Consider the following 16,544-nt stretch of genomic DNA (forward strand, 5'->3'; position numbering starts at 1 on the left):
GATATAGTAAAATATTCTACCAACGCATATACAGGCAATTTTTACGGCGTTCTTTTCATTGCCTATTTTGATGGCCAATATACCGGTGCATATATCGACGACACGATATCGACGTCTATGTTGATGCTTATTCCAACACATTTTAGTTTTAAAACTAGCTTTGAGTCGTCAATATCCACATCGATTTTTGTGCGGTGTGTTGTCGTGAATCATCATGAAAATGCATTATGGAGGAACTCTATAGAATAATATTCATCTCTATAATGAACGATCAATATGAACGACTTCCTCATCGAGGAGTCGGAGGAGTTATGGAGAGGCATTCCTATTGTCAATGTCTCACTTGCAAAGGGGGGGAGAGAGGCTCAAGTGAGGGGAATCCTTATGTAGACTATGCATGACTATCCTAGGCTTGGAGATATTTCTGGTAAACCCCTGTACTCTATCTCTCTTTCCCTCATTCCCACTCTCCCTTTAGCTCTTTTTAGTTCACTCATCTCTCTAACCATATGATATGTATGCAGGGTTGTATACATCGAAGCACAATGCATGTCCTACTTGCGGGCCATCGTTGGTGACGGAGAGGCCCGATTCCTTGCGCGAGGTAATCTATCCAAACAATCATTGTTTCTTACCGAAAGGGCATAACAAGAAGAAGGCTCCAAAAAATGGGAAGGCTCCTCTAAAGCTCACGATGGCAGATTGGGCAACCATTTGGGAGGAACACCACAACAAGAATCCGGCTCCGTGTCCTCCACCAAAAGATATGTCAAGGTATTCCATATTTTTAAGGCTTCCATATTGGAAGTACTTAAAAATACAACAGCTCTTGGATCCCATGCACATATTCAAGAATGTAGCCCAAACACTATGGGACCATATTATTGGCAAGAAGAACTCTTTGGGTACGAGGGAGGATTTGAGGCTTTTAAAACGTCTCCCCACCTTTGCTACTCCATGGCGTGTCCCAAATGGAAATATTGTGCTTCCTAAAGCACCATGGATGCTAGAAAAAGAAGAATTAGACAAGGTGAAGGGTACCATCTCCTCTATTCGCACACCAACAGGATACATGAGATCACTAAAGGGAGCTTTCTCAAACGCGAAGAAGGGTGGAAGTGTTCAATTGTATGGGTTGAAGTCCCACAATTGGCACAAGATGCTTCAGGTATTCTTCATACTCCCTATCCTATCTATAGTTTGTGTGTATGACTATCACTCACTTTTCCTTTTCCTGATTTACATTGTAGTGCATTCTGTCAGTGAGTATGTGTATATGTCGGGACAAGAAAGTCAGGGATGCTATTTTCAAATTAGGAGAGCTAGTAAGGTACACCACAAGACTCCACCTAACTACACCCTTTTTATGTACACAATAATTTCAACTAGCACTTAGTGTAGCGTTGTGTGTTTTCTTGCAGATTTGTGAGCTCCAAGGAAATCAAAATAGATGCTATTCCTACTGCTCAAACACTTGCAACAAAAACTGTGTGTGCCATTGAAGATGCATTTCCTCGATCGGTCCTTCTTAGTCAAATTCACCTCTTGGTTCACGTGGTATAGAAGATAGCTATATGTGGAGTAGTGTACGCATGATGGATATTCTTCTTCGAGAGGTTTTGAAAGACTCTCAAAGATTTTTTGCAGCTACGGTCTTAGCCAGAGGCATGTATGGCCGAAGGGTGGATTTTTCAAGAGGCATTTGTTTACATATCGGAGCATTTGGCACAAGTTGATCCTTCAATGCCTCGCATGTGGTGAGGCGAGTAAGATGCATCCACAAATGACAAATCCGTTTCTCTTTTTATTGATTTAGGAGCCATGGGCTTAGAATTGGATGATGCTTCATGTAGAGATCTTTTGGAAGATGATTCATAAACATTTTGCAGTTATGAAGTTTTTTGGTTGTGTAATCCATTCACCTCTCTCTCCCTCCTCTTCCTCACTTTAGATTTGAGAATATCCTCAAGTATGTTAATCAATTTACAATGATTATTTTAGTTGTAACCAAGTATAATCTTATATTCCCTGCCTCCTTCTCCTTCCTCTTTCTCTCTCTCTCTCTCTCTCTCTCTCTCTCTCTCTCTCTCTCTCTCTCTCTCTCTCTCTCTCTCTTTCTCTTCATTTTTATACTTGAAAATTATATACAATATTTTTTAATTTTTATTGAGAGGAGGGAAACACCAAAATTTGAATTTGGGGGGGGGAGGGGCGGGAGGGGTTAAGCTAGAATTTGAAAGTTTAGGCGCTAAATTTGGACAGCATATATAGCGACAGTAACGAGCGCAGTAAAAACAACGGTAAGAACAATGGATAAAGTCGTGGTAATACTTTAAACACAAAAAAAACCCCGCCCTTCTCTCTCTTGTTTCTCTCATTGAATTTGCACCTTCTCTCTACAAAACGCGATAAAAATGTACGGTGAACACTTGGAGATTTTCATAGTGACCTCTTGGTTCACATGGTGGAGGAGATTGCTATATGTGGAGTACTACATGCACGATGGATGTTATTTTTAGAGAGATTTTTAAAGACTCTCAAAGATTTTGTGTGGCTACGGTCTCAACTAGAGGCATGTATGGCCGATGGGTGGATTATTCTAGAGGCATTTGTTTACATATCAGAGTACTTGGCACAAGGTAATCCTTCAATGCCTCGCATGTGGTCAGACAAGGAAGATGCAAGGATGAATTTACACTTGACAAGTGGAAAGGGGAAACTACTTAACATGGATATGAATCTATCCCGAGTGGTCGATAACTTTTGCATTCTCAATGCAAAGATTATGACCAAGTGGGTGGATGTAATGGAATTGACCTATTTAGTTTGAGAGTAGCGGAAATTAATGAGAGTACTTTTGAGAAATGACTTTGTGAGCATAGTGGGTGAACATAATTGAAGATAGCAACATAATCATTGCAGTTAGTTAACTTGGCATGGACAATACTTTTGCAAGAGAGAGAATTTAGAGAACATGACAACAGTTGAGGACTAGATTTATGTGGAGCCGGTCCCCCCTCCAATAGGCATTTGTATTATGATTTCTCCCATTAAGAGAGACTTGTTACAATACAGGCTTTGTGTTCCTTGTGACCTAGGTGATGCAATGAATATGGAAAGCTTCATGCATCACAAACATAACATAAACTTGAAGAAAGCTTTAACTATCCCAAGCCTCAGTCCCAAGACCTCTAACACCTTCGAAGGTGGAGAGACCTAGCAGGGAATGAGGGTAGGGAAGAGGAAGAAGAAACATTTCGTAGGAGAAAGAATTAGTTCCTCACTTATCATAACTCTTGTTGCTAGCATACATAATAGCATAGTAATGAAGAAGAAGGAGATGGCAAGCTTAAGCATTGAAGCATGGCTCTTGGTTGGATTTGCACTCCATATCCAAGATTGTTGGTGTAGGCTCTCAACCTCTACTTTCTTGGAGAAGGAGAGGGAGCTCTTGCACTTTGCATAGCACACAATGAGAGTGTTTGTGAGTGTGTGTGGGTGAGTATACCCCCTAAGCAACCCCCCTCCTTGCTAGGTCGACCCCCTCTTCTAGCTCATCATTGAAGCTCATTGGCTCATGCCAAGCCTAGCCAATCACAAGCTTGAGACATTTCTAGCAATAGGTGTAGTCTTGGGACAAGTGTCCCCCTTTCCCCTTCGAGAGAGAGGACTTGATAAATGCAAAAACAATTAGATAATTGTTGTAAATTATCATTGGACCCCTTTTAATCCTAGCCAATAGAGTTCAAGCACCTCATGGAGGTAACATGGGTAGGGGCTTGACATGTGTCCCTGTTGCCTCTTTAAGCTTGGGATTTCCTTGAAAGTGTGTGTGTGTGTGTGTTCTCTCTCTAACCCCTAGGAAAAGGGCTCGCCCCCCTCTTTGTAGAGATATTTTTGACCTTTGGTACTCAAGCACCTTAGTCATCAAGCATGACTAAGCACTTGGACTAGGGGTGTTCCCACAAGCATCTCAGGCAAGCATGTCAAAGCACCTCAAGCACCTTAATCATGCAGCAGGTCAAGCACCTCAAGCACCTTAATCATGCAATAGGTCAAGTACCTCAAGAAACTTAATCAAGCACCTCAAGTACGATTAGATTTTATGACATTACCTCTCTCTTGAAATCATAGTCATCCTCGACTATGAGGTAGAAGAGATAAAGCCTTAGTCATTAGTCAATTTTATTTAGCTGGTAGAGGATCCCTTTTTACCCTACGACATCTTTCCAAGATGGATGACTAATCCATTTGGTGCTTGGGAGACATAGCTGCCGCAAGCATGTCTGCTCTTTAGTCCATTTCATTCTCCCAAAGTAGAGTGACAAATTCTACTTGGTGTTTGAGAGACGTCGTCATCACAAACATGATTCTAAGCATGCATACTAATCAAATTTGTGCACAATTAAAGAGAGGACTAGTCTTGTAAACCAACACTAATCCTAAGACGTTAACCCTAGGTGGCTAGCCCTAAGCGGATTCAAATGGCTAATTGATATCCTAATCCAATTTGGAGCAGCCTAACCTAAGCGGATTTACACACAATACCATAAGTTCTATCTTTTTGAACACAATGTCCACCTATTAGCGGCCAAACGAAGATGACGTGTACTTCTAAAAACGCAAACGGAGCTCGGTTAGGTTAGGTTATAGTTTAGGTCTAGGTTATAGGTTAGGTTAGCTTAGGTTAGGTTTGCTTAGGTTCGGTTAGCTTAGGCTAGGTTTAAATTATAGGTTAGGTGTAACAGGTTAGGTTAGGTTAGAGGTAGCGACAAAAAGGTAGAAAAAACGCAAATGGGCTTCGAAGATGACTCGCATACTTCAAAAAATGCAAATGGACTTCGGTTATGTTAGCCTATAGGTTAAGTTTAGGTTATAGGTTATGTTATGTTAGGTTAGGTTTAGGTTACAGGTTAGGTGAGATTATAGTTTAGGTTAGAGCTAGCGACAAATGAACAGTAGAAAAAATGCAAACGGACGTCGAAGATGACTCGTGTACTTCTAAACATGCAAACGAATTTGAGTTAGGTTTAGGTTATACGTTATTTTGCATTAGGTTAGGTTAGGTTTAGGTTATAGGTTAGGCTAGATTATAAGTTAGGTTAGAGCTAGCGACAAATAGTAGAAAACACGCAAACGGACTTCAAGAATGACTCGTATACTTCAAAAAACACAAACGGACTTTGGTTAGGTTTTGTTATAGTTTAGGTTTAATTTGGTTATAGGCTAGTTTAGGCACCCACAAACTTCAAAACACTAATATATAGTCATTGACTGTGTGGTCCTAATCTCCGTGCACCTATAGACCGAGGTGTGCGGGGATCGGACGTGAGATTGTTAGAGCTCGAGCTAGCAACAAATAGTTGAATGTGAGATTGTTAGAGCTCGATCTAGCAGCAAATCAAACTTCAAAAGTGCACATAGACTTCAAGAACCTTAATATATAGTCATTGACCAAAAAAGACGATATTATTACCCTGTGGTCCTAGTCTCCGTGCACCTCTAGACTGATGTGTGCGGGGATCAGGCCTGGCTAGAGAATGTGAGCTTGTTAGAGCTAGCAACAAATAGTTGAAAAAATGCAATCGGACTTCCAAAGTTCACACAGATTTCAAGAACCTTAATATATAGTCATTGACATTAAAGAAGAGATTATTACCATGTGGTCCTAATCTACATGCACCTCTAGATGGAGGTGTACGGGGATCGGGACTTGCTAGAGAATGTGAGGTTGTCATGTACTTAGTAGTGTGTAGCTATAACAACTAGAGTGTTTTAATTATTTGTTGCATCATTGGTAGATAAAGTATGGACAGTAGGATGGTGTCCTTGTGCGCATTGCAAGCATCAGATCTTTTGAAAATGAAAAATCTACAACCAACACATATGCAATCACGATCTCTTTCCGATTGAGCAACTACAAGTCCTGCATTATCGATCTCATGGTCTAGAGACCGAAGGTCAAACTCCGCAAGTAGATATTGCTCCAATTTCATCCCAGAGAAGACAATTTTCAACGAGCAGCCATTGACTGAGTCCTCCAAACCAATACCTGAGGTGGCATTTCAAGAAGTAGAGATGGAGCAGAAGTTGGACGCGTTCTTTGACATGGATCCCATCATTGAAAACATGGAATATGACAACATTGAAAACATGGAAGATGACAACATTGAACGCAATACTGCGGACCAACCTCAGTCATCCCATTCATATCAACGGCATGATAGAAAAGATAAATATGGTGAGATGATGCAAAGTCTTGCACACATGCCGCTTTACAGTGGTGTAAAAATCTCAGTTCTCCGTTTTTTAGAGAGAGAGAGAGAGAGAGAGAGAGAGAGAGAGCACATAAATAGAACCCAAAGTGTGTAGACAATACACACATGAGATGATGTATATATAGAGGGGACCTAGGTGCTATATATAGAAAAGACATATATTGAGTAGATTCACATATAAGCTCAACATCCCCCCTCAAATAAGGGTCCCTAACTGTGGATGAAAAAACCCTTGGGGCATCAAGGAAAAAGCGCACAGCTCTATATACACCCACCATTATATAATAAAAATCATTCAATGTACAAATGTTCATGAGGAGCTACATCACTCCTTTTACAATGAGTATTTTATGAGGAGCTACATCACTCCTTTTACAATGAATGTTTTATAAGGAATTACATTATTTCTATCCTATCAAATACAATAATGAATACAAAGGTTCAATAAAGATGTGTAAAGGCTGTCGATTAGCTCGTGATCAGAAGTGTCTCCGTGAATCTGTTACTTGTCATCAATATGGCATCACCAAACATGTGTTCATGTTGTCATCAATATGGCATCACCAAACATGTCTTCATAAATATTTTATTGTCACCAAGTTTTTCTTCATGAAATCAATTCTTTGATCAATCCTACATAGATCATAGGCTCAAAAAACTAGCATCGTTAGTGAAATAATTATGTTCACAATTCCATAAGAGATGGTTCATGATTCCACTCTTTTGGACAACATATGAAAAATCTTGTTTTGTGGAGATGTTCGTAGACTATCCATAGGCAAGAAACAGAGAAGAGATGAAGAAGCTATGGCCACTCGAACATGGAGGTGTCCTCTCTCTTGCTAAAAAATGAGCTCTCTGGAAGTTGTGCAGGTGTTGCAGCTATTAAAATGGGAGCTTCCTTATCTTTTATTGCCAAGAATTTTCTCTCTCTTCTTAGCCGACAAGGCTCTCTATCAAGGCATCTTTTAATTGGATTCTTTAAGGCATTTTTTGGGCAAAAAATGAGTTGTCGGTGACCCTTTGACCGAGGAATGGGTTGGGGGCAAGTCGCTGGGGACCAAAAAAAGTACGAGGCACCTATCCAAGCTGGTGGGAACCCAAAAATGCTCCATTTCTCTCCCCATGAACCCACGAGCCCCTTCATAGCCAAGACTTGTGAGTTCCTCTCACTTGGTGCACCCATAATGCCCCCCCCCCCCCCCCCCCCCCCCCCCCCCCCCCCCCCCCCCCTTTAAGATATATACCCCCCACTCTCCACTTTTCTCTTCCCATGTGGGATAATCCCCCCACCACATGGCAATTCCTCCTCAAGCCTACCAACTTCCTTGTGCCCATCCATTTCCAGTTTTCCCCCCAAGCAAGAGGATTTCTCGAACAACTTACCCCGAGGCATAGCTTACTGTTCTGATCACCGAATGATGCACTGTTATACATGGCTCAAAGCCCATCATCTTGCCTATCTCCAAAAATTTAAAATTTCAGTATTTATAATCTTAGACCCTCAAGTTGGCCCAATTTCCTTTGTTGCATGCACCTGCATTCACTTTCATGAGCTATAAAGCATGGCTGAAAATGTTTATTGAAAACCATGTTTTGGGGACTTGAACAATCCAAAACATTAGAACCCAAGCTTGGAAAAATCACACCTTTGTACATGAATTTTTACAGGGCCACTTCCAAAACTTGCAGGGCTATGTGCATATATATACATGAGCCTACTGGGCAAGGATTTTGGCATGATTTAGTGACTTTATGCTCATCCAAAAAATGCCTAACAATGTGACACTGCTTGTAGAGATAGGCTACTGCAAGGTTGGTGTAGTTTGCCAAACAAAGACCGCAGTAATCAAAGCACACAAAGGTTTTGCTATTATTAAAGTAGTGTATTTGAAGCTATTATTGAAACTGAGTGAGAATACAAGCAGCAAGTGAAAAGTAGCACCAATATTAGCCTTGGCTTGTGGCCATTGTAGATAAAAATTATATATGCTCTAATCCACTCAACAATCAAATATAGAGTGCAATAGAGCTCAATAACTGAAAAAACCACGAAAAATATGGAAGTGTGTGCAACTGCATGGCAAAGTGAATACACACTATATACTGCCATGCAAGCACCCAAGACATCAATCTATAAGCAAATATCACATGCACTAGCATGTCTCTTATAGCCTCATGCTGCCCACATCGCTAGCAAAGCCTTGCAATCTTATGTCCACGGCCTCATGGCCAGGAGCATCTTATTTGATTGGGCCGACGGAACCACTGGAGTTGCTTCACAAGACACAGATTTTTCAAGGTGGCAAGCAGAAGCAACATGAAAAACAAAAACAAAGGGTTATCTCTTAAAACTTAGCATGCATAAAGCAGAGCATAGGCTAGTCATGTAGACCCGGATTGAGGCACATAATTTTTTGGTCATTGTTGTCACTTCTTCACAGCTATCTACTCGACCTCACCCTACAAACAATGTTAGTGAGAGCATTACAAAACAACGGAATAGTATGCCCTTATTTTAAGTGTGAGGAGAGCTTGAAAATATATTTCCTCAATCTATAGCAGACGCTTCACAAACCAACATGTGCATACATGTGATGATTGAGCTTTCTTATGATGCGCCATGGTGGAATGTATTTGCAGCCAACAAGGGGCACAATCCTCTTCTTCTCGCAAATTAAAGAAAATCCAATTCCTACACTGACAAACCTACATGAACACAACAAAGTAGGAAAGAACTTATCTTCTTTATTCTGGATGTTCTTATGGTGTTTCCATAGCTCTGATACCATGTTGAACTTGAGGGAGAAAGAGAAGGTAGAGGATAAGAGAGACAGACGACACCATCATATGCAAGCCCCAAACTGTGTGAGTTGATCACACGAGATGAGTTTATATAGAGGGGACCAAGGTGCTATATATCGAGTTACTATATATAGCTCAACAATCTAGACCAAAATTATTGTGGTGGGAATATGGCAGAGGTAGAGTGGAAGTGGGAATGCAAGAAAAGATTGAGCAAGCTGCAAACATGTGTAGATGTTTCAGTTACAAAGAAGAAGAGAGAGGCCATTGTGAGAGAAATCCTTATGTGGACTATGCATGAATTTCCCACGCTTGGAGAGATTTATGATATGCTATGTTTATTATTCTCTCTTGTTACCATTTGAAGTTTGTATATTTTCTGTAATGATGAGATATTAGTGAAGGGTTGTCCACATCGGGCTGTAATGCATGTCCTACTTGTGGGCCATCATTGATGATGGAGAGACTAGATACCTTACGTAAGGTAATAAATACAAACAACCATTGTTTCTTGCACCAAATCCATAGCAAATACAAGGCTCCAACAAATGGGAGGACGCCACTAAAGTGCACGATCAAAGATTGGGCAACTATTTGAGAAGAGCACTAGAACAGTGATCCGGCCTTGACTACTCCACCGAAAGGTATGTCAAGTATTCCATATTTTTAAAGCTTTGATACTAAAAGGAATTTAAAAAAAAAACAACTCTTGGATACCATGTACATATTCAAGAACGTAGCTCACACCTTGTGGGACCTCATTATTGGAAAAAAAGACTCTTTGGGGTTGAGGGAGGATTTGAGGGCCTTTAAACCTGTCCCCACCTCTGCCACTCCATGTTGAGCCCTCAATAGGAATATTTTGCTTCCTAAAGCACCATGGATGCTAACCAAATACGAGGTAGATCAAGTGAAGGGTTTCATTGCATCTATTTACACACCAACGGGTTACATGAGGTCACTAAAGGGAGATTTCACAAAAGGAAGGAAAAGTGAAAGCATTTGTATGGGTTGAAATCCCATGATTGGCACAAGATATTACAAATTATCCTTTCTCTTTTTTTTTATCATCTCCCTCATTTTGTTTAGATATTGATTGTGTTCATGCTTTTCTCTCACTTTCTTGTTTACTATTTTGACATTGTAGTTCATTTTGTTGGTGGGCATGTGCATACGCCAGGACAAGAAAGTGAGGGAAGCTATTTTCAAACTCAAAGATTTAGTAAGGTATATCGTATTTCCACTGATCTAAACTTTTTAAAATTGTAGTTCATTGCATATGCCTAGACAAGAAAGTGAGGGAAGCTATTTTCAAACTCGAAGAGTTAGTAAGGTACACCACATCTCCACTCAACTAAACTTTTCTATGTATACAATATTCTTAACAAGCACTTAATGTACTCTTGTAGATGTGTAAGCTCCAAGGAAATTGGAACAGATGTCATCCCTACTGCTCAAACACTTTCGTGGAAACCATGTGTTCTAATATCAAGGATGCATTTTCTCGATCCGTTCTTCTTAGCCAAATCCACCTCTTGGTTCACATGGTTCAGGAGATATTCATATGTTCAGTCATGCCATGCACGATGAACGGAAGTTTTAGAGAGGTTTTAAAAAGACTCTAAAAGATTTTGTGCAACTACAATCAAAGCCAGAGGCGTGCATGGACGAAGGATGGATCGTGCGAGAGACATTTACATTTCAGAGTATTTGGCACAAGTTGATCCCTCAATGCCTTGCATGTGGTCATATGAGGTAGATATAAGGATGAATTCACGCTTGCCAAGTGGAAAGGGAGAATCATTTAAGGATCTATCCAGAGTGGTCAATATTTTTGCATCCTCAATGCAAAGTTTATGACCAAGTTGGTGGACTTGTGGACAATGACAAAGGCAAGGAGTTTTCCAGAAAGGGAAGCATGGAATCAAGCACCCCCAGTGCCTCGACACCTTGTATGTTTCCTAGATCGCATTAGTGCTGAGTGGATTTATGAGAGAATGGCAAAATCATATTGTATAGTTTTTTCTTGATTTTATCTTTGTAATTGATTAAATATTTATTTCGATTATATAGTGCCTTTTCTTTTAAAACATATGTGATCAAAGGGTTGACACTTTCATACATACTACATTGACATGCATCAAACCACCATGGACTGTGGCATCATGGGAAGCTTTGCCAGACACAGATGGTAATGAAGCTAGGTAATGTGGGACTATTGAAAGGACACTAAAGGTGAATTTTAAAACCTTTCATACCTTCATCTTCAAGTGCAAGTGGTTTGCAAATGTGAATAGACGGAATGAGAATGGCCTCTACATGGTGGACTCTAGTGTGCTTTGTGTTGAGAGAGAAGGAGAGAACACAGAAGTAGAACCCCAAAGTGTGTAGAATACACACATGAGATGATGTATATATAGAGGGGACCTGGGTGCCATATATAGAGAAGCCATATATTGAGTAGCTTCACATATAAGCTCAACACCCCCGCTCAAATAAGGGTCCCTAACTGTGGATGAAAAAACCCTTGGGGGATCAAGGGAAAAACCCACATCTCTATATACACCCACCGTTATATTATAAAAATCATTGAATATACAAATGTTTACGAGGAGCTACATCACTCCTTTTACAATGAATGTTTTATGAGGAGTTACGTAAAAAACATGTCATGAAAATTATTAGCATCGTTAATGAAATAATTACGTTCACAATGCCATAAGAGATGGTTCGCGACGCCACTCTTTTGACGACATATATACGCACGACAACATATGGTACATAAAGTATAAATGTAAAAGTACAAAATGTGTGATTACGTGATACAAATGATATGTGTATATACTACATAAAACAAAATTTATCAATGTAGTGATCAATGAATACCATCAAAGTATTAACAAAATATCATCATTATGTCAATAAAAATGAATAAATGATCATGGTATCAATGAAAAGCATCATGATATCACCGAGAATAATCATTGTATCAACGAAACAACATCATGGCATCACCCAGAATAACCATGGTATCAACGAAATATCATCATGGCATCACCGAGAATAACCATGGTATCAACGAAACAACATCATGGTATCACCGAGAATAACCATGGTATCAACAAAACATCATCATGGTATCAATAAAAATCACCATGGAATCAACGAAATATCATCATGGAATCACCGAGAATAACCATGGTATCAACGAAATATCATCATGGCACCACCGAGAATAACCATGGTATCAATGACATATCATCATGGTATCAACGAAAATCACCATGACCAAAGTATTAACAAAACATTATCATGGTACCATCAAAGTCACTATGGTATCAATGAGAAATTATCAATAAAACGACGTAAACTATATCTCTAAAAGAATAATTATACGAGAATCAATGAACGAGTATATCATATAACAAAAGATCATGTACCAACAGTAGCTCGATAGAATTTGGATGATCATCAACGGCTCGACTGAATCGGAACGATGGGTAACTGGCTTCTGCAGCAAAGTTACGTCAGTAACAAATATATGATTGATGAAGAAAAATATAATTGAGAAGTTTTCAATTATGAGAAAAATCAAAAGCAAAAAGTAAAATTTTGATTTTCAAACATATTTGCAGTCTGAGACGATAACCCAAAATTGGTGCAGAATTTAGAGAAACTTTCTTCTGCAAAGTTATAGACCACATCGATTCCAATCCCCATCGTGGGTAGTTTCTTCTGCAAAGTTGTAGAACACATGGATTCCGGTCTCTCACGCGGGTAGTTTCTGCAAAATCGTTTTCAATAAGCAGAAAAATAAAAAACAAAAAACGGAAATTGCTTTTTAGGTATGTACGCAGTCCGCGAACGATAACTCAAAATCGGTGCAGAATTTGAAAACACTTTCTTCTGCAAAGTTGTAGACCACATCGATTCCGGTCTTTCTCGTGGGTAGTTTGCAGTTCGCGAACGATAACTCAAAATGGGTGCAGAATTTGAAAACACTTTCTTCTGCAAAGTTGTAGACCACATTGATTCCGGTCTCTCTCGCGGGTAGTTTCTGCAAAATCATTTCCAATTAGCAAAAAAATCAAAAACAAAAAGCGGAAGTTGCTTTTCAGGTATGTACGCAGTCCGCGAACGATAACTCAAAATCGGTGCAGAATTTAGAGAAACTTTCTTCTGCAAAGTTATAGACCACATCGATTCCAATCCCCATTGTGGGTAGTTTTTGTTTTCGATTTTGATCAGGAGAATAATCAAAAACAAAAACATACTGCTCTGATACCATGTTGAGAGAGAAGGAGAGAACACAGAAGTAGAACCCCAAAGTGTGTAGAATACACACATGAGATGATGTATATATAGAGGGGACCTGGGTGCCATATATAGAGAAGCCATATATTGAGTAGCTTCACATATAAGCTCAACACTTTGCATGGGGAGGTATGACAATTTAGTTTTTCCACGCAAATGTGAGCAGGTGAGTGATTACCTTCTTTACCCTTATTTGCTTGTAGCATTAATTATACCAATGTTACTCATTTTGGAATTCTCTTCTATACGTCATCTATATACCAACAATCTTCCAACCAAAACTTTGGTTTTTAGTTCTTGTAACACCTCTGGGAAGAACCATTTTTTCCACTACTTATGAAGTGGAGATCGTCTTCAACCCTCTCCGACCTCCTCCTTTGGATGAGGGGGAGACATAGAAGAGAGATAGATTATTCAAGTACCACGACTGCCAGTCTTACCAAGGATTCTTGCCATGCAGATGATTGTTGATGATGATGAGATGGAGGATGAAAAATTTGAAGATGATGAAGCCAACACATCCACAAACGACAATTCTATTTCTCTCTTTATTGATTTGGGAGCCACGGGCTAGAATTGGATGGTGCTTCTTTTAGAGATCTTTTGGAAAATGATTCGTTAATATTTTTTATACTTTAAGTTATAATTATAAAAAAATCATTTCGTCCATTCATCTCGTTTTGCTCTCTCTCTCTCTCTCTCTCTCTCTCTCTCTAATTTTGTACAACATGCTCAATTATGTCAATCAAATGCTTTGCACTCTCCAAACAAAAATAGATAAACGTTCACAAAGTTGCATATTATGGATCCATATAATTGCGCAATGATGCTACAGACAATAACGACATATATAACCTCTTTCTCTTCCTCACATCCACCTTCACACACTGTATTACATTGTTATCATGAAGCGTTATGGGTGCAAGAGGAGTAGCATTTTGTGTTGTGCGTAGTGCAAGAGTGCTTCGAAGAAGAGCTCCTTTATTGTGCTCATTTCTCAACACCTTTGAATTGTTAGGAAATAAGACGTAGCTAAATAGATAATTGAGTAGATTACTTAATGGAGAGAGACAGATTTATATACACGAGATCATACAGTAGAGAGAGAGAGAGAGAGAGAGAGAGTACACACGATATACGTGGTTCACCCAATGTGGGCTACGTCCACGGGAAAGCAGCCACTCAATGGATTTAGTACTTCAAAACAAGAAGTAGTTTACAAAGGGATTATACCCTTAATGGAGCTCCCGCCTTGCTTCACTCTCACCACCTCACACTCACCTTGTTGCATCAACTTCACACTATAAAATGTGTATAGAAATTGCCTCCTTTTATAGGCCAAAAGGGTTGCCCTCTCTTATGAGAGATAGCCATGTGTAGCCGCCCTTGTGTGAATAAGTCCAAATCGGACCCTCCAATCCGCCCATGTGTGGCCGCCCTTGAGAAGACAAGTCCGCTTTTGAATTCGGCCACCGGCCATTGAATTCGGCCACCGGCCACCGGCCATTGACTTCCGACCACCGGCCATCGGCCATTGACTACCGACCACCGGCCAACCGACCGGTTGTTTTCCGACCACTTTCCGGCCGCCGTCCGGCCATAATATTCCGGCGGAAAAAAAAGTCTCGGGGGCCTCCGCCCCCGAGGCCTTTAAAGTTGCCCCTAATTCTTGTCCATGAAAATTTTGGTTTCCGGTGAGTGATTTTCCTTCACGCACAATGGCTTCTCCTCATAATGGGGGCCTTACAAATGTGCGCTTTTAGCACAGAAAATTACAAGGGTAAATTAGGCTCCATACTTAACATGAATTGTTGAGCAATATATAGTGTCTCTATATATAGCTCACCCTGGTCCCCTCTATATAAACTCATCTCGTGTAGTCATTGGATACACTTTGGGGCTTGTACATGTTGATGTTGTCTCTCTCTCCTCTCTTCTACATGCGCTCTCTTTCCCTCCGGTTCGACATGGTATCAGAGCTATGGAGTGCATAGACATGAAAGATAAGTTTACTCATGATGTCCTTTCTTCCTTAAGCTGCTTGAAGAATCTTTGTATTTGTGTTGCTTTCTTGTCGTGTTAACATTTTAGATAAAAACATGGCTGGTGTTTTGGATGCGAGTGGTTGCGAATGCAATTATATCACGATAAGTTTTATCAAGTTCTATTTATGATTTATGTATGCTTAGTTATAAAACTTAAAACAATAGCACGACGTTAATTAACCATAGAGGCTAGTGGTTTTTTACACAGTTTGGTTTGGTCAACATGGAAACTCTGTTATAGAAAAAAGGTGCAGTTCATGGAGGGTTGTCCATGAGCATGATGCGTATAGATCCGATAGATAGAAACAAAGAAAGACGAGCTAGAAAGCTTGTGTGAATGTGCTGCTTATGTTCTATCAAAAGAGCTGTAGATTGGTATCATGCTCCTCATGCAAAGTATGTGTGCTTTCGTACTGTTCTCAGTGCGTCAGAGGTTTGGCATCGTTTCTGGTGGCGTGAAGTGCAGTTGCTTCTTGGTTAGCTATGTGCGCCTCCATGTATGTGCTGCTGATTCTCAGTGCGGGAGAGCCTTGATTAGCTGTGTGCGCCTCCATGTATGTGCTGTTGATCCTCAGTGCGACAAAGCCTTTGTGTGTGTGGTTGCACACTGCATGTATACAAAAGCTTCTCTTAGTGATATAATTAGCACCCGAAGCCATGCTTCTTTTACCGATATAATTAGCACCCAAGGCCGTCTATTTTTAAAAGGCAACGCTGAACACTGTAAGTCGAACGGTGTAATTTTAGGAATTTATTGTGAGCAGGCTTTTAGAGTGGCAAGCGTCCATTTTATTCTTAGAAAGGTTGCAAAAGCAACTATTACTACTGCTTCACCCGCTAGGCACTGCCCCGTCAACCTCCATGAAGAGATTTTCGCATGGACACCTTAAGCTATTAGGCACCGCCCCGTCAACCTCCATGTAGAGATTTTCTCATGGAGACCTTAAGTTGGGTTCGTTGCAGGATCGAGGCAGCGCTAATGCATATACTTCCAAGCAAGGTGTAGCCTATGCTTGATGTTAGTTCATGATATGGCTCCTGTGTGGTGCTTGCTTCCCCTCCATAGCTACACCACTTGAATCGCTGCTGACTGAATGAGGTG

At 40.2% G+C, this 16,544-nt stretch overlaps 1 protein-coding gene across 1 annotated transcript; it reads left to right on the plus strand.

Moving 5' to 3' along the window:
* Positions 1-514: 514 nt before the first annotated feature.
* Positions 515-16,332, plus strand: LOC147428229 (uncharacterized). Its single transcript, XM_086496820.1, has 3 exons — positions 515-1,262; positions 15,866-15,996; positions 16,207-16,332. Exons 1-3 carry the CDS (start codon positions 515-517, stop codon positions 16,330-16,332), a joined length of 1,005 nt encoding a protein of 334 aa, XP_086352946.1.
* The last annotated feature ends 212 nt before the right edge of the window (positions 16,333-16,544 follow it).

Source organism: Adiantum capillus-veneris, chromosome 23, assembly GCF_014529385.1.
Source record: "Adiantum capillus-veneris isolate H3 chromosome 23, ASM1452938v2, whole genome shotgun sequence".
Lineage (NCBI taxonomy): Eukaryota > Viridiplantae > Streptophyta > Polypodiopsida > Polypodiales > Pteridaceae > Adiantum > Adiantum capillus-veneris.